Source organism: Amphiura filiformis, chromosome 10 (genome assembly GCF_039555335.1).
Source record: "Amphiura filiformis chromosome 10, Afil_fr2py, whole genome shotgun sequence".
NCBI lineage: Eukaryota > Metazoa > Echinodermata > Ophiuroidea > Amphilepidida > Amphiuridae > Amphiura > Amphiura filiformis.
The window spans coordinates 59,959,184-59,981,916 of NC_092637.1; the positions used below are offsets into that span (position 1 = coordinate 59,959,184).

Here is a 22,733-nt window from a genome sequence, read left to right on the forward strand (position 1 = left end):
CTGCAAAGACAAATGAACGAACAGAAAGAAAAGGAAAGGAGAAAGAAAAAGGATAAAAGGGAGAGGGCGGGTGAAAGAAGATGGAAAAGAGAAAACAATTTTTATTAATAAAACTTTAACTGTCTGTATGCTGTCAGTCACCCTCTCTCCTGTTCAGTGACGTGCGCAGATGGGGTGGGGTGGGGGGGTGGTGGGGGTACCGGGGGGTGTGTGTGGGGGTGTTGCCTTCCACAGACTGACCTAAGAATTAAGAAATAAAAGCATTGTGCACGTATGTATGAACTGGCGCCTTGTTAGCTCTTGTTACGAAGCCTAGGGCGTAACCCGACCCCCGCACACCGTGCATACGCGGGTATTCACGCTCCTCGAAAATTTCGCGAAACAAGAGGCGTTTTCAGATGAACAAACGCGATTCGAAAAAAAAAAAAAAAGGGGTTAGGTGGGTTTTTTTTTAAACCACGTGTTCGCGAAATTGAAAAAAAGGGTATTTTCAACAAAAACAAAAGGGTAGGCCTTTATATATTACAGGTCCGCCTCTCCTACTTCCCGGTCCTATTCAATTTTGACTTTAATATGATCCAGTCTGCAGAATAATAACATCAATGAGGTTATAAAATGCCTGCAGCAGTGCAATTCGTGCATTGTACGCAGCCTACGCGTTTCTGCCAGAAAAGGGTATAAGTATTAGAAACTAGATTTCGCGGTTCTCGAGTTGGGTGGTTCTCGTGATAGGACTATCTCTAATTACAAATGCAAATAATTCGCGAAATCGCTAAAAAAAAGGGCGTTTCCCCCCTGAAAATTTCACAGAATGAGATGCAAAAGGGGGTGTTTTTAAAGTTCACTGACAAGCATGAATACCCACGGATGCATGGAGTGCGGGGGCCGGGGGGTGTAACTAGGACTTGCGGCGTCCAGGGCAAGGATAGGTGGATCCGGGGGGGACAGTCGATCTGCTCTCATAATGACTATTCCCGAACAAATAACACGCGGAGTTAAATTTTGGCCTTACATGATCTCATAATGAAAACTTGTCTTGAAATTTTAAACTTTCACCAACGTCACCAACACATTACAAGTTCAGAGCATCCCTCCTTTTCTCCGATAGCTATACGGCCATGCATGGCGAAGGCCTTAACGGGTGTGATCCAGGGGCTCAGTCAACGTGGTACTTAGTATTAATGTTTTTATTTTTACCAACTTCAAACTTCCTATAAGTTGGTCAACCGATCACTTTTCCCCGACTTTCTTATCAACTGACCAAATTTTTCAATTCCATATTCCCCCAACTGTCAAAGGTGGGGACCGTGACCCTCCGCCCCCCCACTTAAACACGTCACTGCTCCTGTCTCTCTTTTCGCACACTCTCTTTCGCTCACCCTTCCTCTTCCCCCTATTTCTCTATCGTTTTCATGTGAGTTTATCTGTAAAACTATGAATAATAATTAGCCGGCAATGTCGTCAATGTTTTGACGCACCTTTGACACGTGTGTGCCAACCAATATACCGTATTTGTACGTATTCACGTCGGAGCCTCGAAGAACATGAACAAGCGAAAGCACTAAGGTTAGGTAGACCTAAGGGACCGTTCACAACACTTGTAAGGGGGGGGGGGCCCGATGCAAAAAAAATATTATGGGTTAACCCCATAGAAAAGCATATAAACTCAATTTTTCCAGGAAAATTTGTGGTAATTTTTTTCAGCCCCCCTTATGAGGGTCAATAATTTTCAGCCCCCCCCCCCCATTTTTCATCCATGGTGACCAAACTTTAATATCGTAATCTAATGGTTTATGGAATGATGTGGGGCCATAGTGGTCAGCGACAACCTGTAAAGTGTGCTGAGGCTTGTGGATCAACGTCTAGGCGTTGTGCCTGTGCGTAGCGCACTATAAACCACTGCGCTTTTCTTTTTTTTCTTCTTTTTTTTGCACCAGGCCTCCCTAACAAGTGTTTGTGAACGGTCCCTAATATTCACTGATTTCGTTTTGATCACTGATTTCGTTTATTATACATACCAAGAACATATTCAGTTGGTACAGGACAAGCTCCTTCCACGTTAACACACCTCTCTGTTTGACCTGAAATGCATCCATGGTGACCAAACTTTAATATCGTAATCTAAACACAAAATGGCGTTATTTGCTACCCATATGAAACGACATAACTCATGATATTGTCCTCATTTCCGCATAGCTGCATAGGGACGAATAGACATTTTTAGGCGAGTACACAAAGCGCGTTTATACGTAGAAGCAAATAATAATGAAGTAAAATAAAACCAAGAACTATGTAATCAAGAAATTATATAAAAATTTTAATTAATTACAAATACATATACCCTCATTCAAAATCTCAATATATTATGCTTAAAGTGAATTTACAAATAAAAATCGGTATGCGTGCACAAACAACCTAGTACTAGTAGTCCTAGTCCATCGAAAAGGTACCAACGGGTTTGGTTAGCACGACACTGCATGACGTCCGACACGCCGGATTGTACTGCTAACGGCTGCTAACGCACCGGTGCAGTGGATACCTTTTCGATGGGCTATTTCAACTATGTTGAGAAGAGTTGAAAAGCTCGATGGTTTAGCCAATCAGAAATGACCTTATCACCATGGTCACAAGACGGTATGTTTAGTGACTAATCAGTGTCGAATATTATGTCATTTCATGTCATGTATCTGTAGCTTTATGCTATGCGATGTCATGTTATTTCATGGGTTCTCCCATATGCCATTTCATGTCATGTCATAATCTGTCATTCCATGTTAAACTGCTGCAATTCTATGTTACCGCATGTCATGTCATGTCATGTCATGTCATGTCATGTCATGTCATGTCATATCGTTACCGTATGCCATTATGACGTGTCAAATCCTTTCAATGTCTGACAAAAACTATACAGTTTGTCCACTCTCAAGTACAAGCGCGTAAACAGTGCGCAGTGCTACGTCTCTGCTGCAGGTATGCGTGCCTTCAAAGTCGGCACAATGTGTGCGTCCGCGTCGGTACTTTGTACTTCAGAGTAGACTGACTGTAGATCACTATTTTTATACGTACCATTAACAAACGTGACAACCAAAGCCGTCGCAGCCGCAATGACAACAAGTGCCAGTAGAATAAGCATAAAAGCTGCCACAGGAATCGAACCCCTATTTTCTGGATCGTCGCTTCTTATCTCTGTCACCTGGTCAACCGGAAACGACGTACGAGTCTTAACCACAGGACTTGGAGGGTTGTAAACAGTGGAAGAGGCTTTAGGAATAGTCACAGCGGGTAGTGGTGATGTTGGAAGAGTCTTGTACTGCAATTTTGGCAAGTATTCTCCCATTGAAGACTCCCTTGGAAGAGTTAAAGCGAATGTTGATGGTTCCGTGTGCTTAGGTCTATCGCCCCAAGGCCATTCCTGACGTAGAATCCAATTGTTCCAGCCAAGATCGTCTCCAATGGTATGTAATGTATGACCAATGTGTTGGGGAGATTGGATAACATCGTCTTCAAATTGACCTATGTACTGAGGGTAGTATCTACCGATGTGACGTGGGTATTGCTTCCCCATGTTATCTGTGTATTGTCGATCGCTTTGTGAATGGTGTTGTCTTGCTTTCCATAATAACACTGGTTCAGGGGTGTCTTCATGAAACAGGTATTTGTCCATTCGACTTGGCTCTTTCGCAATACTGTCAAAGACATATTTGTTTCTTGAATGCCGCGTTTTTGTTTGTCTTGATTCATCTGGAAATGTTCTAAGAAATTCCTGATCAGATTCGTTCATATTGTCCTGATAAAAGGCCGGTTTGATTCTCAAAGACCGGGTATTGATAGCGTTTCTATTATAAAACCGCGTGCCTTCGATTTGCCCGCGACTACTGTACGATGCTGTGGGAACACTGTCTTCCCTGTCATGCACGTCCAAAAACGGTACGAATTGTTGATTGGTATGGTTCTTTTTACGTCGTGTGGATGCGACATGATGTCTTGCGGGCTTAAGCGGTGGCGAGGCACGATATCTTTCTTCATGAACGACCGTAACTGTTTGTTGATTTTGAGGTATAGAAGTCGAATTTTCCTTCGGAATCGGATAACGTTTGTTGTCGGTCCCGTCATAACCATTGGTAACATTTTGTCCAGTAGAAACGCGTCTTGAAGTTGGTACATCATGTACAATTTCATTATTGATCTTCAACACTGGCCTTGATTGGGCCACTGAAATCGGGGGTGGAGAGTACGTCCTGATTGAACTTGGTATCGCGATCGGTTCCGGTCGAACCCGAGGTTTTCTGGTCACTGGGGATGAAGTGGACTCTTGAACGGGTGTGAGTAGAATTTGAGGGGTCTTGTTTGTAAGAGGCACGGTAGGATGCTGCTGAACCGGATGCACTTGACTAGAAGTTGTGGGTGTTGTAGTTACCTGAACTGTTTCAAGAGGTGGAGTTCTGTTTGGTATCGGTATCGGATTCATATCTAAATACTCCTCTTGCAAAGGATTTGATATCGGCATCATGTGCGTATACATATCACCTTGTGCTGGAAATATATCACGGGCAGAGTGCGACGGAATCCGTGTTCCGCCATTTTGAGCGCTCTGGTGAAGACTATTTGCTGGCACCGAAACGTGTTGCGTTTGGTCTACATGTGTTGCAGAAGCAATAACACTACTTTGAACTTTGACGGGTGCGTGATTCTTCGTCACGACCATCCTTTGTTGTCCATCATTTGTCATGTATATCTGCTCCTGTCGTCCTGCTCCTTCCCCTTCATTTGTGCTACCGATGGCTTGATCGGGTGTCTGATGAGTAGCTGAAATTGAACTAAACGACGGTTGCCTATCAAGATAACGCCCAGAACTAGTGAATCGCGGCGTTTGGACCATGCTGTTTGTAGTCAGTGAGGAAGGATCTCTGATAATGGATGCATTTTGGTGATTGACACTTGCTGCTGGAGTAATTGGATTAGAGTGGAGTGTTGGAGGAGGTGGTGGAGGAAAGGTTGGCGGAGGAGGAACCTCTTCATCATAAGCGTCACCCATGTTGCTGTTGATGTTGTTTGAAGATCCCGCTCCATTGTTAGCATTGTAACCAGTACTATGAGGTGTGGTCTGAAGATAGTAATTCTGATTCTGATCATATTGAATTGTCGTGAGTCCACTCATTTCTTCTGTTACTGTCGCAAGTGGCATATTATTGATGGTTTGTGGTGGAGTTGTCTGTGAGTGGTCCGTTTCAAAGAAGCTGGTTTCAAGTTGGACCGGCGAGAGTGGGATGTAACGAGGGGTTTCGGCAAACTGTACTTTTGGTTTGGATGATGGTGGTGGGGCGTGACGAGGTGGTTTGGTTGGTATTGATTTGGCTGGTAGACTTGCGGGTGTGTCTGCTGTACTCGGTATGTCCATATCACATTGAAGTGTATTGGAGTATCTAAAATAAAACAATAATTGTATTATAGTAAAAATTAGTAATTATGTTTTATTATTTTTTATAAAGTGATGAAGTGTAGCCTATGTAAGAAAATATGATACAAATAACTTATATAAAGGCTCAGGCTCTCAACTCACTAAACTGACATAGAATACATATCAAAGTAATCTCAACCAGTCATGACCGCACCACACAGTGACATCGCCCCGATATCTTCATGGCAGAAATCGCCATGGTAGATTGAATCCACCGCCACACATGGCCATTATATACATATCGACCTGTTAAATATAATAGGCCGAAGGACATCTGACTAAGGCCAAGGGGGTGACACTAAATTCCTCGGTTGTTCTATTAGCAACGCAAAACCTATGAAAAATTCCGCTGGTTTAATAGCTAGAAAGTGAGGCCAGTTATCGATCCGTTATGAATAATTCATGTTCGACCCCTTGGATCATGTTAATTGATATTGGCAAATAACAACGTTGTTAGTTTTGCGAACTTTGCCTGTTCAATGAGAGTATAGCGCGCCCCAATACACACAAACCAGGCGAAAACGATCCAGTTTAATGAAATGGCGGACGGGTATTCCCATCAGGCACCATATCAGTGATATGTTTTTTCAAAGAAATTCTACTAATTTGATATGAAATGACATTTTGCAATAGCAAAGTCAAAATTAGGACTTGAGGTCAATTATATGAATGAAATACGTGACAGAGGCAAGGTGTGAAACACAAGTAGTATTTGAAGTTACAATAACCTTTGATACCCGACCTGACCTTCCATAGCTTTCCATCATGGCGCCTTATTCGTCTTTATGTATTTCTATTATGCTCTCAAGTAAAATAAAATACCATTCTGCACTAAGCAGACAGAATGTTACTTGGCTCCCAGCATGAATTATTGATCTTATACGGAGGTAAAGAAATACACAGTTGCCTGCAAGCCGTGCACCATACTCCAAATACTTACGGTAAATCTGAATAATGGTCACATGTGTTCGGGAAATCACGTGGCAACATTTTAAGATTTCAGACTTGTTTACTAGTTAAATTGTCATTTGTATTATTGATTATTTATCTTTGTTAATTAATATATCTTTTAAATGCTGATAAATCGTGGTTGGCTGCCCATATTATATGTTAAATTCAATGTTTTATGAATATAATTCTACCACGCAGAGGGGTCACACAGCATAATTTCACACTACACGATTTAGCTACATTTGGAGCTCTGCACTTCAACTTCACGTCAATTTCAAAGTTCATACACTTAATATATTTAATATAATACTTATTTTTTTGTTATAACAAACTGGAACACGAAATATACTAGCTTATTACCTATACAGAAAGGGATTTATACACATTCACTCAGCAATTTGACATGCCTGGTGCATCAAGACATTCTCTGTCTGGATAACATGACTGTCGCCCTCAATACGTCTGGGCACAAATTTAAATAACAATACGCTATTTACATATGAATGCGGCCTCATGCTAATTTCTAGTGCCGCTTCCAGGTATTGTTCTATGCTAAGGCTACTGACAATAGCCCCGATTAGCTCGGTGACTCACCTCGCTGTGTACCTCGCTGTGTATCAGTCAAGCATGGTATGCCATAGGTCATAATTTTTAGACAACCTTCACGATTGGCCTATACACTGCGCTATATAATTCGGCACATATAAATCAGAATTATTGCGGAATTATTGTCAGTTTTTGACTCAAGACGCAAGCTACTGTCTCAAAGCGCAAGCTAATGACTATCATATCTGTTCAAAATATATATTCATGTGCAAGGAACCACATCTGGTTTCTTTATACGAAATCATTTACGTGAGATATTCATCATTTTCTAACCCGGTATCCGAAGATTTTCGTCTGATATCAAAATCGTGCATAGCAATTCACGTGTATCGATCCCGTGTATTCATTTTAGTGTCTCTGCTGCACCAAATAATTATTAGCCAGGCGATGTCGGTGTGCACCACACTCTGTCACTGTGTAGTAGCGGCCAATTATATATTTTTATTAATCAGTCTTACCTATTTACATGGCTTTTACATAATTTTCATCAAAAGGTCAACCAAAATAGGGTTTCTGTTCTCCTCATTTACAATATGCCGGTCTGAACTCGTAACAATTAACACACTAATGTTCAATACATTGTGGTTCGAATCGTGCACGGCGGTGTTATCACGAAGGTCTTTTACCTGCTTAAATGAGAATTCTTCTTAGGTCAGGAATCCTGCAATTATGTTCAGATACTGTGAGGTTAATTTATCAGTGTTTAAACCCGTGTGAGAATACTCAATACATTGAGGTACAACACTCATATATTAAGAAAGATAGAAGAATGAACTTCTCACAGCATGGTATACCGAGAAAGACTCGTTCTCAACGCTTCCCTAGAATGATGGGCACTACACTCCGGTCAGTAAATTGACACGAACCGTAGGAATGATTCTGGTATACCCTGGGCACAAGTATAACCCTAACCCTAAACACAACCCTAACCCTAAAAATAGGGTGCGTATGGTATTACCAGAATTGTATTGAAAACACTGGGTGCTCATGGTAAACCAGAATTGTACGGGGGATTTGTACCAAAAGCTTACCTCAGTTTGAGCAAACATGCGCTCTAGACAAATTATACATTACGTTAATTGGATGTACAAACTTCTTACCTGAATACCTTTAGTTTTATAAGTTCCTCCAGACTGATGCCAAAAATGACTCCACGACACGCAGGGTGCAATTCCAAAAGCGTCTGTATCCGCTCCTTCAACTAATGTGATTTGTCATGAATAGAAATGCAACCCACGTAATCACAGACCATAACACACCTACAATTTAAACATTGGGGCCAGAATTCATTAAGGTTTTCTAACTTAAGCCCCGATGGAATTCGGTTTCAGGTAGGACCTTTGCCCAATGTTATGTCTTATCAACATTGCGCGTGTATACCATTCATGCCATGCCATTACTCAATATTGGAAAAAGCAGAATATGATGAGCAAACACCAACCCAAATATTGGTTTAAGTTTATGCAATGATTCATACACTCACAGAACCACATTATAATCAGAACTGCTATCTTGGCATTGATATTGGTCAGTATTCTTATAAAACTTATAAAAATTGCATAAATTCTTTGTCGTGTATGTCGAAATAGGTTGATGAATGCAGTCACTTGTGCTGAATGTAGATGCGTCCAATGCGGGCTCGTTTATTAATTACACGCATCAACATCTCAATGCGTGCATTATTGAGTCCAATTTCTCTCTCAACAAGTGATACACATTAATTAACCTATACATAAATAAAACATGCCAAATTTGTTGGAAAAGAAAACACATTTGCCCAATTATTGGAATTAGAATTAGAATTCATATTTGAATCAATGTTGGGCATAAAAGATCGATGATTTAGCTATTCATGTGAAATACATATCAAACTATTATCCCCGGCTATTATCTCGGGTCTCCCGGTCAGGGCTATATCAAATATTATATATTGGCCATAACCCGGTGTTGGTGTAGAATTAAAAGTTATCCTTCTTTCGCGAATACTACTCAATATCAATGTATGTAATAAAGTAATATCAAATAATCATGAGGGTCATAATTAATACTTAAAGTAAATAACAAGTGCTTGCACATGCCAATATATACATGACTGTTATAGAAATAGGTGAACCAAAATTCAATAAATGTGGGAATCAACATTTGAATTTGTTTAACGGTGTGCAAAGTTATTCTTGTACAAATAGAGATTGAATTTTGGTTCACCTATTCTGGTCCGGCATGCCAAAACAATACTGTGTTTTTTATGTCTTCGTTTTAAAAATATGGGTAAAAAAGGATCAAAATTTGCATTTTTTTTCTTCAATTTTGTCTAAAATGTCGGATATTTCAAGGTATATTTTAAAACGAAGAAAAACCTTTCTAGTTTTGTGTTTTTAGAACATAAATGTGCAATTTTCATAAAATTTGGATATTTAAGGCAAGTTGTTATGGCGGACCAAAAATGGCAAAATCAATTTTGACGCGTTTCTCAAAAACTGCTGTTTTTTTTGCAGAAATCTGCCGTGCTAGTTGGATTTTTTGCATCATTTCCTTTCTGAAAATGTATACTTTTATGCACTTATCATCATTACTTTTAAAGGTACAATACAAAACAATCTCTAAAAATTCCCAATTTGGGTGATCCTGCGTGCCACGCATCTCACCCTGTTCGTCACAATAGAAAACAAAACCATAATTACCGTTTCATTCTTTTTCAATCATTTTATTATATTTTCATACACTGGTCATAAAGATTGCACTACTACATTGTACTAGTATACTGGGTTATACAACCATGATGTGCCAGATTCCTTAGGGCTCAAGCCCGGGGCTCAAGCTTATTTGATGCAGGATGATCTCCTGAGCATTTTGACACCTTTTTTACTGAAATCGGCCAAAAAATGAGAAGGTGCCGGCTAAAAAACTTAATCGGACGGGGGGCCTGAAAGTTTGAAAGTTGCCAAAGATTCAGGGCATCCGTATTCTTGCTAACTACCGTTTTATGTCAAAATTGGGGTATGAGGGCGCTTTGCTCTTAGCACGCGCACGCTCTATCAACTGTAAAATTTAGTGCCGTGACTATGAAGATAATCATAAGTGGCACCTGATCAAGAAATTTGAACTTTTTATATGATACGGTTTGACTTTAACAGTAAAACACCCATTTGAACATTTCATGGAACGCTGTCATTGAAATGTACAGGGGTCAATGCACTTTCATACCATGTGCATTTCAATGGAGGGCTTCATGAAATTACAAAAAACGGTACCACGGTCAAACGAAAAAAAGCTTAAGGCCCAAATTTCTTGTGGAGGTTCCACCTATGATTATCTTTATAGTTATGTCAACAAAAATGTCAATTGGAAGAGCGAATTCGAATTTAATGCAAAGCGCCCTCATACCCTAATTTTGACATAAAATGGCTGTTTCGAGAACATGGATGCTCCAAATCTTATACTTTATCTTAAACTTTAAAAATGGATTCTTTGGCACCAACAACATATAAACAACACCAATATCAAAAGAATAAGGCATAGAATAGTATTTTTGATGAAAATGACAATTTTCAGACCCCCTGTCCGAATAAGTTTTTGGGCGGCACCTTCTCATTTTTTGGCCGATTTCAGTAAAAAAAAAGGTGTCAAAATGCTCAGGAGATCATCCTGCATCAAATAAGCTTGAGCCCTAAGGAATCTGGCACATCACCCTTTTTTTACCCCTCTATAACCGACCCCTAATTGTACATAAAACATCAAATATGTGTGTCCCCGGTTGTATGGTGTTTTTTCAGAGTAAAGTAAAGGTTTGGTGGCTCTGAAAAGAGCGTTCACCATGTTCACTGAAGACTGCCCCTTGTCAACAGAGAACAAGCAGACCTCACCTATCTGCAAAAATAAAGGTTTGTGGCTCTGAAAAGAGCCGTTCACTGAAGACTGGCCCTTTTCAGAGCCACCTAACCTTCTATACATTAGCAATAGGCGAGGTCTGCTTGTTCCCTGTTGACAAGGGCAGTCTTCATATCATGTGAACGTCTCTTTTCAGAGCCATCAGTAGGCAAGGGCCGCATCTAAGGTACTTTGTCCTGAAGAAGTCGGAGCTACTCCTGGCAAAAGCAAGACTAATCCGACGGCGAACCCGCTAAAAACATACTAATAATGAACTTCCGTCGTAAAAGCCTATCCCAAAATTCCTCAAAGAACCATATTAAAAGTTCTTCAAAGTATCTTTCTTTCAAACCCTATTGATCCTTATAAGGAACTTTTTTGGGTTCTTGAAAATCTAGGCACATAGAACCCTTGTTTCCTGGGGTGCTCCCTCCAGGGTATACATCTGGGTTTTTCTATTTAAAATCTACACTCCCTCTGTTTTTTGGAAATATCTTCCACAGGTGGAGTATGAATATATTGCAGTTACTGTCCGTTTTCCTATACACAATACACAGTGCTCTCACCATTGACGCGTGACCTCTAAAAATGATGTACGTTGGAAGAATGGGCACTTGCCTAGTTAACATCACTGTGTGAAAAATAACCAGCCAATATTTTAGCTATTCTCCAAACTTCTAGCAAATATATTTCTCTAACATGACCTAAAATTACAGCTAGGTTAGATGTTCAGAAATAGTCGCACTTTTGTAAAATATGAGTGAGGGCAAGGCATAGCTAGCCAACTCCCCGTGTTAATTGAATGGAGATTTGACCGAAAATATTGGTATCGGACCGCTCACTTCTGAAGGTTCTAGAAAATATAGTTTTGTAACATGTCCTAAATTTTTAGCTAATTTAGATGTTTGGAGAGGGTCGCACTTTTTGTGTTTTAGGAAGGATATGTAAACGACAGATAACACCAAAAATATGAAGAAATTATTTCCAAACCGTGTTAAGTCAACAATCATTATGTTGCTCATTTTGAAGAATGCTGGTTAACAAAAAGCAGGTCTTTGTCTCATTTCGTGAACAAAGGTACACATACCATTGTTTCCTTTCGTTTCCTTTATAATCGGTTACCCAACTGAAGCTATAATACCAGCTTTATTGCGATGTCGCACATTGAAAACAGACACTTGTGCACAACCAGAGAAGATCCGATTTAATCAGTTGAGCTGTTTCAATGAGTGTTATCTTGGTTTAATAGCTTTTAATGGGGTTTAAGTCCTGCAAAGGTCGAGATGAATTCTACTGTAGACATGACTGCATCATGTTTGAATTTGAATGAACACATTAGCAGCTCAATTTGACATTCATCGTCTCCATGAAGATATTTCCAAAATATTCACCTGGGGTAGTGTGGATTTTAAATGGAATAACCCATTGTACATCTTCTGGGCTGATTGCATTATTATTTACTCAAAAAGTGAAAGAAATTCATTAAACAAAATAGCAGAATATTTTCACACTGAGCATGTATTATGTATATATGCTTTTCTATGGGGTCGACCCATAATTTTCATGTCAAAAAAACAACAACGGGGAGGCCTGAAATTTTTGAAATCTGAAAAGGAGGCCCGAAAAATTTTCGCGATGAATTTTTTTGCTTCAGACCCCCCTAACAAGTGTTTGTGAAAGGTTCTTTAATCCTTTAGGAAATGGGCCGAAACATGCAAATTTACATGATTTTTTACAATTGTAGTCACAAAATCGAAGATTTGGATTATAAAAGGCTATAAGTACAGTTTGCTCATTAATTTAATATTTTGTGTTAATTTTTTGCCAAATAAATAGCCTACAATGTAATACTACTTGCACAAACTCTGTCAACGTGTTGCTCGAAGGTTTTTTCACTGTATGGAGAATGTCAGAATGACGTTATTTCTAGGTTCTAGACCATAATACAAATGGTTTATATAGTAATTATTAAAAATAATATATTGATATGTTACAATGTAATACACGTTGGCATAATGCCCTGGCATAATGCCATTTGAAATTGTCAGCATTGATGCGGCAACGACCCTCAAAGTAGATTTTTGCTGGATATTTTTCGTACTTAGACTGGATTTTCACAACCATGACAACTGGTCAAAAAGTCGGGAAATCCGAACTCCTGTATGTGCATCTATTTCCTAGAATAGCCCAACGTATAATATACGCAAGCATGGTGGAACCCCTTAAGGGGGTACTACACCCCTGCCCAATTTTGTGCGGAGCGATTGTCGAATAGGGTGCAACTCTACTCCAACCCTAAACCCTAACCCCGTAAACGAGGACTGGACTCAAGTATAGGAAGTTGCACCCTATTCGGTAATTGTACCGCAAGGACTACAACTACTGCACTGGAAATTTTATTTCAGCACAGACGACAGTTGTGGAGTTACAGTCAAAAATGAGGGAAAACGGAGCCGGGAAAACCAATATTTTATCAATAAATCAATAACCACTTGCCTTGAGTTGCTGAATTTTCAGCGCAGTAGTTGTAGTCCTTGCCCCTATATTATACATATCTTACTTGTCACTAATGTGCTATAATGTTTGAGAAAAATGCAAAAAAGGCACAAAATTGGCCAGGGGTGTAGTACCCCCTTAAAGAATTTGAGAATCTCAATTTAATAATATTTGCCCAAATAATTTTGAATTCCCGGGTTATTCCCCCACCCATCCTATATGCATTTGATTGATCCGGTATCATGCCCATAGAGGTGTTCGTATTATAATTTACAGATTTCGTTGATCATTTCGGTTTTTAATGATGTAATAATATAGTAGAAAAATACATATCAGTACAAAATATCACAAAACTAATTTCATTATTTATACAAAGTGAAACATGTAGCATGAGTAAGATAAATAATGCCTCTTTGGTACCTATGGGTATCGGTAATGCCTTAATACAACATGTACGATGAATATGATGATTATGATAAAATAATATAAAACATATAATAGCAAAAAATAATAATAATAATAATAATAATAATAATAATAATAATAATAATAATAATAATAATAATACACAGATATAGAGAGCGCTTTTTAAATGAAGAAACAAAGCGCAATGGAAAAGGAAAAATGCAAGAAAGAGGAAACATTAGGTGAAAAGGTGAGTTTTCGGGTTCTTTTTTAATGTTTGGACATTGGGAGAGTCACGAATGTGGGAAGGCAAGCCATTCCACAGAACGGGCAATGATGGAAAATGCTCTGTCACCAGCCAACTTGTGGGATCTTGGAATGGAAAGGCAAGTGGCAGCAGTAGAGCGCAATGAGTACCCAGAATAACGTGGATGCAGGACAGGTATTCAGGTATAGATGAAGCAAGAACCTGATAAACATGGACGAGAGTGCGGAACTGGACACATTTAGCAACTGGAAGCCAGTGCAGGCTATGAAGCAAATGAGAGATATGAGTATATTTTGATTGTCTGAAAATGAGTCTGGCGCACTTGTTCAAGGCTGGAGAATTTGCCGGCGGGTGAGGTTTTGCTGGGAGATGCCATTAAGCAAGGAGGAGGAGTAATCAATCTTGGACAGGACAAGAGTCCTAACCGCATTGGTACACGCATCATCCTCCAAATATTGCCAATCTGCCAGTTCAAAGTTTTGGACAAATGCGCAACATAACTGCACATCTTCATGTCATGGTCAAAAATGACCCCTAAATTCTTTATGGATGAAGATACAGAGATCTCCAACCCATCCAAATAAAGGGTGAGATGTTTGAGATTAATATAGTGATAATCAGAAGAGGCAGCAAAAAACTCAGCTTCGCCATATTGAGCTTGAGCTCATTACTGGTGAGCCAAGCTTGTAGCTCATGGATGCAGTTGGAAAGTTTGAACAAGGCACAAGCTGTATCACCAGGGATGGTAGGATTAAAGGTGATAATCAGCTGGACATCAGCATAGAGGTGATATTGGAGGCCGTGATTACGAATAATGTTCCTGATGGCCGATCCCTGGGGGACACCATAAGGCAGATGAACCGTATCAGAATAGCATCCCTTCACAAAGACCTGACTACTGCGATTTTCAAGGTAGGACTGGAATACTCTATGGGCATCACCAATGATGCAAAATTCTTGGCTCAACCGCTGCAACAGAATACGGTGATCCACCGTATCAAATGCGGCAGTCAAGTCAAGTAACACCACAAAGACAGCCCTGTTGTCATCAATAGCTCTGAGAATGGTATTATGAACAGCCAGGAGTGCTGTCTCGGTGCTGTGAGCAGCCCGATACGCTGACTGCAAAGGCTCAGCCAGTTTATTGCACTCGACATACTTGGTGACCTGAGCAGAGACAACCTTCTCAATCAGTTTATCAACAAAGGCCAGATTGGAGATAGGCCGGTAGTTTGAGAGCTGCTGTTTGTCAAGGGACACCTTTTTTTAGCACAGGCGTGATGGTAGCCCTACCCCAACAAACACAAAAACGTTTTAAACAAGTTATATTTTGGCTTTTGGTTTAGGTAAAAACGTTTTAATAACATTAAAATGTCGGGTTATATAAAGGTCATGATAACGTTTTAAACACACTACAACAATTATAGTTTTAAATGTTTTCAAAAAATGTTATTGTAAACTATTTTTGCAAACATTTTTGCCACATAGTGTGTCAATACTTTTTATAACATTATGTTAAAATATTTGAACCCAGCAAACACAGAAATGTTCTTAAAATGTTTTTTCAAAACCTTTTAATAACATTTAAATGTCGGGTTATATAAAGGTCATGAAAACGTTTTTAAAACGTTATTGAAAATATTTTGGGCAAACATTTTTCGCAAAAATATTTTTTCAACCCCAAAATAACGTTCTGTTTAGAATGTTTTGTATTAAGTTTTCAAGAATGTTTTTGGAATGTTATTGAAACGTTTTTATACCCTTTGTATAATCCGACATTTAAACGGTTTCTCTAAAACATTTTTGTTTGCTGAGCTGTAGATTATCAAAAAATGTTTGTTAAGGTTAAGAAAACGTTTTATACTCTTAACGTTTTGTGTTTGCTGGGACGTAGCTCAGCAGGAAAGCAGCCATTTTGATAACTCTTCTTCAGACACAGCTTCAAATTTGTCAAACGAGCATTGTCAAATATATAAATTAATTCGAAGTGATGATGTATAACAGGATGAACTACCATAGCAATAGATGAATACAATTTTTGAATATATCGCCCTACACTATAAGCAGGTTGCACTCATTACCTGTGTATGTCTGCAATCAGAGATTGAATACAATACAGCTCTTTTCAAAGATACTAATCACTAATCTTACAGGTGCGAGTAATCAGCGTGATATGATTATTCTATGGAATTACGATTCAGGTATAGATACCGCGTGATCGTTGTAGCGAAGGGCGATATATTCAAAAATTGTATTCATCTATTGCTATATGGATGGCGATTGGTTCCTTCATCTCATACAGATTGTCAATACAGCAATTGTATCGAAAACTGTCAGTTTTCCAAACGTCTGCATATAAGTGGAACTTTGGACTAGTTGATTGGACATTCTTAATGCTTAAATAAAACTAGCTGGTAATACTGGTATTCTGTTCAATTTGTTCTAAGGTCTGAGACTGAGCGAACTCATATGATGTGTTTTTTGCAATTTGCCATAACAGTGCAGTGTCATATTGGTCGCTTTTGGAAGTTTTGACATCAATCATGATCATGAATTGTAAATTTTGTGTTTCTTACATACTTGCGTAATTCTTGTATATTATTTTTTTGTATAGCAAAAGGGTGTTTACCCGAAACGTTAATTGTGCCCATAAAATTAAGGGCTCTGGTAGCAACGTTTTGACAGTATTTTTTGTCGGACATGAGAGCACATCAAACATTCCACAAAAATACTGTGCAAACGTAAATATCCGATTCCATAAGTGATCTGCACTGCCATTACCCACATTGGCCTTTATGATAATTAATATCACTTATCATGCTTATATAGACAGTGATAATGCATGGGACAGTGTCTGTTCGAACTGCGCCCGGACTCGGGCTTGGTCTTGGATATTATAGGTCGGTCTCGACTAGAACGCTGATGTTGGGTGAACATTTCCTCATTACTGCTTATCTTGCTTATGCTGTACTTTGCTATTTGCAATTCCCTGTAGATATTTGCTCTGTTTGGGCTTAGTACCGGGAACAACATTTACATATGGAGGATCTTGATGCTCTTCTAGCACTACCTGTGACAAACTCATTCCCTGTGACAAATCAACATCAGATACAAGCGTGACAGAATCACGTAACGGGTTACCTACTAAATCATAGCTACCATCGCCAAGGTGATTTGCCACCGCGACAGCGTCATGAGCATTATAATGAAGTTCAGGTGGTTTATGGAGCTTTACATGTCGTGACGGTCCGTTGTGGCTACCACCGACGCTATAGGGTTGATCATAGTGAAGTTCGAGTGGTGTAGGGAGCCCTAACTGAGGTCTGTTGGGGTCTATAAGACTTTCCGCAATGGTGCAGTAACCAGAAGATGATTTCCTCCGCTGTTCTTCTGGTAGCCCCTTTGGGACCAATTCTGTTGGAGTTGCTTGACGATTATGATCGTCGACTTGATATACTGCATGGTGATCTTCTAAAGGCCAACCTTGTTGGACTGGTTCAGGCGATCTAGTATGAGGTGTAACACCCATAGAAAGCATTGTATGAGGTGAACCTCCCACAGCACCGTCTGCAGCCGTATACACTCTGTTAAAACTTTCTAATGTCCGATAGCCATACGGGTTGGTGGGTCCAAATCTGTACTCATTTACTTCTATTGTTGAGACAGGCCATGTTTCTTCCGTAGGCTGTCTGACAATTACGCCACCTTCTGTCTGCAAACTTGACGCTCCACCCAGAATATCTTTGACAATGTCGCTTGCTTCACGCAATCCTAACCCCAGCTTTCCTGTAGAAAGCGCGGTGTCAATTTCCTCCAATGCATTCCTTATGTAATCACCACCACTTGGCCCCGCATGCTTGTTGTATACCATGGACAGCATCATAGTCGCGGGGTTTGGGAATTTTTCGAGGTGGCACATGTCAAGATGTAGCCATGCCGCGAGAGGCTTCCAGTTGTCATTGGTGAATAGACTACGCTCTAATTTCTGGAGACTGCCTTTGGTGGGCATCCAGGGGGTTGATTGTCGGATAGCGCGATACGGGCGGTTTTGGCCTGGTCTGTTGGTAGTAGCACCTTCTTGCGCCTGCAACGATAGACAAATAATAGGTTAATATTTTCATGTGGTATGTCGGCTGCATCCGAGAAATGGGAATCTGTTAATTTCATTGATTTACGGCATTGGGAGAAAGCCTTTGATAAGTTGGGTGGAATATGTATGGTGACTTTAATCATAACACACGGAAGAGGAAATATTTCGAGAGCCAATGTCCCACCATAATCATGCTCAATATGGAGCTCTATCTGTTATAGCATACTGGACATGATGTCCAAGTTTGACTGCCTTGCTCACACGGAGTTCCTTTTCCTGAGAAACAAGAAACTACAATCAGGGAAAAACATTCTTGGAACATTCGTGTCAACACCGAACAACTGCCACCCCCCTCCCGTGCAATGTTGACAAATGCCAATGTCTTGTGCAGTTTTCCAAGGAGTTCCAAAATTGATTGATGGGGAGAAGGGGAAGGGTGAGTCATTGGTAATGATTGTTTTAGATGTCCTGTTTATTCCTAAACACAATCATACTTCATTTCCATGACCATGATAAACTCTGCACGGCACGGAAGTGTGCCCATTTTGGCAGTTCACCGGATCTCGAGTCGAGATCTGTAGACTACGACGTGTCCAAAATGCGGCGGCAAGGATTTTTATCCAAGGCAGATCATATCTTTCCTGTTTGGTCAATTACAACTGGCTGCCTATTCGTGATTGCTCTGCTGACATACAAAATTCCTGCTCCTGCTTATTTGTCAGACTTGGTGTCCATGGTCATTGAGATCAGCGTCGCCCAAATCTGCTTTGTGACTCTACAACATATGCCAGGTCTTTCTCTGTACTGATACCTAAGATATGGAAAGGACTGCCAGCATTGTCATAGACTCGGTTATGATTTCACAATTCAAATCGCAGCTTAACACTCATGTGTTGAAGTTCTGCTTATTCTATATAGTTTTCATAGTGTGTTTGCATTCGATTTTCCATTGTAAATTCCATTTTTAAGACTTCTTTTGTATTGCTTGTATCATGGTTTATTCAGCGCTACCAGACTTCCTGTTTAATTTGATAATGCAAGTTTTCGCAAGTTAAGTTAATGAAAAAAACGAATTGGCATTTTAACGTAGCTCAAGAAATATGTGCCCTCGTCTCTGTCTAAGGTCTTGTCCACCCTTCGTATCTCCATGGCTGCTCGAACTTATCTAGACTTTTTGTTATGCTCCCGCCCAAAGATCTTTGAATCATCCCAATTTGACATGGTTTGCCCGGACGACATGATCAGAAATTGCTGATTTGGTCTGGGTTTTTTTTCTATAACTTTCGTTCAATGCGAGGGTACTTTTTTGTTTTAATTGACTTCAGCTTTGTGTACAGCCATTCTAGCTCCAAACATGCGAGACGTTTCTCCAGCATACATGGCATAAGTCAGATCACAGTTTAGGTTTGGCATCCGATTTCGTAGATGCAATTGCCGATTGTTTTTTTCCTTCTCACGTTTGTCTTTTGGCTGGACTAAAATCCGTTTGACATGTTTGAGAGTTCGGAAACCAGATCAGATGACCAATATTAGTCATAACTAATGAAGTCCTCCGATGTGAAGAACCAAATATTGTAGTGAGTAAAAATTCACTTTATTTTTCAAGCAAAAATGCCAATTTGTTTATTTAATCAACAAACCTGATGAACTTATTCAATTAAGTTAGCGTTCCAAGAACTTTTTCCAAGACTGTATATCAAGTCGTTTAAATTAAAGTGAACATGCACATACCTACACATCTATCAGAACAAAAACGATAGGCACAGGGTGAAGCAATATGGACGTATCTTTGAAATATAAGATATAGAATTTGCGGCAGAAGCTTCTTACCAATTCTGGTTCCACGCAAACTTGAATTTTAACTCCAAACTCTTTCTTATGTTGTTGAAATAGCTCTATATCAAAACTGACTGTTGCGTTAGGGTCAAATTCTTCAGCTGGGTGGATTCTGAACACACGTGACTCTCGTATACCCTGATCATCAAAGTCATGTCTAAGCTTTGAGATGCAGATATTCTGGAAGGCAATAAGAGAAAAAGAAGAAGATGAAGACGAAGACGAGGAAGGAAGGGGGAGAGGAGGAAGGTGCATGGTAGTGATGTGGTGGTGTGATGTGTTGGTGGTGGTCGTGATGTTGTGTGCTGTGATGTTGCTGTTGGCGGTGCTGGTTTCAATGGTGTGGTAGTGATGGTATGGTAGTGATGATAGGGTGGTAGTGTAGTAGTGAAGGTGGGGTGGTGGGGAATATTATATGGATATACTAGTTTATCATGTTTATAATTACTTCTGTTTTGGAGCAATTGGAAGCTAGGGACCATCTTCCGTCCAGTTTGGTGATCGCAATAATCACATCTCCTCCGTCCTCAAAAAGACACAAAGTAGGACTGTAGTCATTCAGTTGCTTTGCGTGGTTATCTTCTCGTTCCCGTCTTTCATCCTATATTTTTAAAGAGAGAAAACATAGGCAATTCACATCAGCTATGCCATTCCATAAAAGACATCGCATCCCCAGTGACCGCTTTCCCCAGAGAAACTCGGGCGTCGCGGTTTTCGCTGTATTTGTCCGTGTGTACGTATTCGTGTCCTCGTGTAAAAATATCAATCTGCGCTAATCTAACATAACGGTACTTGAGTCCCGGCGTGAATCGGAAGCAAATTTCGGGCAGGTCTGACTGAGGTCACAGGTTGCATAAGACGTAGCCGAGATTCGCGGAAAATCACGTGAGCCAGTATTTTAAGATTCAGTTAGTAGTTATCGCCACCAAGGGAGTAAGGAAGGAAACAATTTAAAAAAGACCACGCAGCCACATATCGCAATTGACAAATCCAATCCGAGTGCAATGTGAATGTAACATAAAAGTATTTGAGTAATTGTTTAACTTTCTTCCTCATAAAAGTATTATACATGTATCACGATTTGTTTGGGCACAAGTGCATTGTAGTACGTCGAGATATTCGTGAAATTCACTGACAAAACACAAGACATAAGAACCCTTTGCAAGTTAATGCAACATTGTATATTGACGTGATTTTATGAATTTAGCAGTATGCTTCGACTATTATATTTATAAATACGCACGTGACCCTTGGGCACGACATACCAAGACCAGCAAGCGTGACCAAATCATCATGCCATTGACCATACAGAAAAGGATAGGAAATCTTTAGATAATTATCATCAAATTTAAGTATTACTTCAATAGCAAAATTATTACTCATGGGGGGATTCCAAATTTGTAATATGTTATCAAAAACAACATTTTGTAAGTAATTGCCGACGGAAAAGTATTTATCAACGGAAACGTTTACAATATAATCACAAAGTTGAACAAAATAGACAATTTTGCTGCACAGTAGTCTCGTGTTGTTTACCGCCTTTGCATGCAATGCATTCAAATGTACAGGAAGACCACCCGCTGTGTTATGGCAGCGCGGAGGTGGTCACGTGCGTATTTATAAAATACGTATTTATAAATAAAATTATAGTTGAAGCATGTATGTGTGCAACACGGTGCATAGTAATACTTACTTCTCTCAATGTCTCTTGGTTGCTGCTCATCCATACCCTGATGTCAAAAATATTACCCTTCTTCATCACTGGTGACGTAAAAGCGATGACACTGATCTTCCCAAAATGCACTTCTTTGGGAGTCGCAGCCGCGGTATCATTAGTGAAATGATGCAACATCACCGTACATTTTCCATTCTCGAGTGAAATCACTTGTCCTTCATTTTCATTTGTTTCATGCCATTCTGTAGATGGCACATTTCCCGATTGTACAGTTTCCCTCCTTACTCCCTTGGTCGCGATTCCATCAGTAGCAGTGGCAGACGATGCATTCTTTGGGGATTCGTCGGCAGTTTCCTTTCTCAGTCCAGTAATATTAAAATATCTCTCGTCCTGGATAGATGTCAAGAAATTCAAAATCACAGGGGTTTTAAATTGTGTGCCTGATATGCCGCAATGAATTACTGGCGCTATCTGATATCCCTTCTCACCGCCGATTACGCAGTATGTTTCTTCAATTTGGATATATATGAGCACAGGGGTATCCCCATCGAGCGCGAATGGAGGAATGAACAGCGTAGCTTTCTTGCTGCCTACTTCAAGATATCCGCCGTGTGCGTCGCAGTATTTGGCCACAAAGTTGATGGTCTGGATGACGATTTCGGTTTGCTTTTCCTGTGGGTTCCTTGCCATGATGTTCTGGATGGCTTGCAGTGCCATTTGGCAGTTTTCATCCGTGCTGGGAGCTGGAAGCGGTCGTGGAGCTGCTGGTCGAGGTGATGGCGGGTGTGGAAGCCTTTGTTTACTAGCAGGTACATTTTGCCTTGGTTTGGGTGTTGGCTTTTCCTGTGTGATGAATACAACATACAAAAAATGTTTTAAAAAACCTAAAAATATTAAGTTCTTCCTGCCATCAGCTGTGACCTATCAACCCCCCCCTTCCACACACAACCCACCTCCCCGCACCTTTCTCACAAGTTATTACTAAAGTAGGGTACAAATAACATTGGCGTCTGTGAAAAGAATCCTATTTTATAACATGGAAAAACAAAGATATATCTATCAATACTTAAAATACGATAGG

At 39.9% G+C, this 22,733-nt stretch overlaps 1 protein-coding gene across 2 annotated transcripts in view; it reads right to left on the bottom strand.

The window, feature by feature from the left end:
• Positions 1–9,701: 9,701 nt before the first annotated feature.
• Positions 9,702–22,733, bottom strand: part of LOC140163091 (uncharacterized) — a 75,804-nt gene continuing 62,772 nt past the window's right edge. The window contains exons 3-7 of one of the 2 annotated variants that reach the window (XR_011860403.1): positions 21,671–22,495; positions 20,426–20,578; positions 19,972–20,157; positions 15,219–18,135; positions 9,702–15,173 (exon numbers count right to left, since the gene is read on the bottom strand). Coding sequence is in view for 1 of the 2 variants with exons in the window: in XM_072186465.1 (XP_072042566.1) it covers positions 16,996–18,135; positions 19,972–20,157; positions 20,426–20,578; positions 21,671–22,495 (2,304 nt within the window). In the remaining variant the exon portion in view is untranslated. Of the gene's footprint in view, positions 18,136–19,971; positions 20,158–20,425; positions 20,579–21,670; positions 22,496–22,733 lie in introns of both variants that reach the window. The other variant, XM_072186465.1, reaches the window with a different exon arrangement.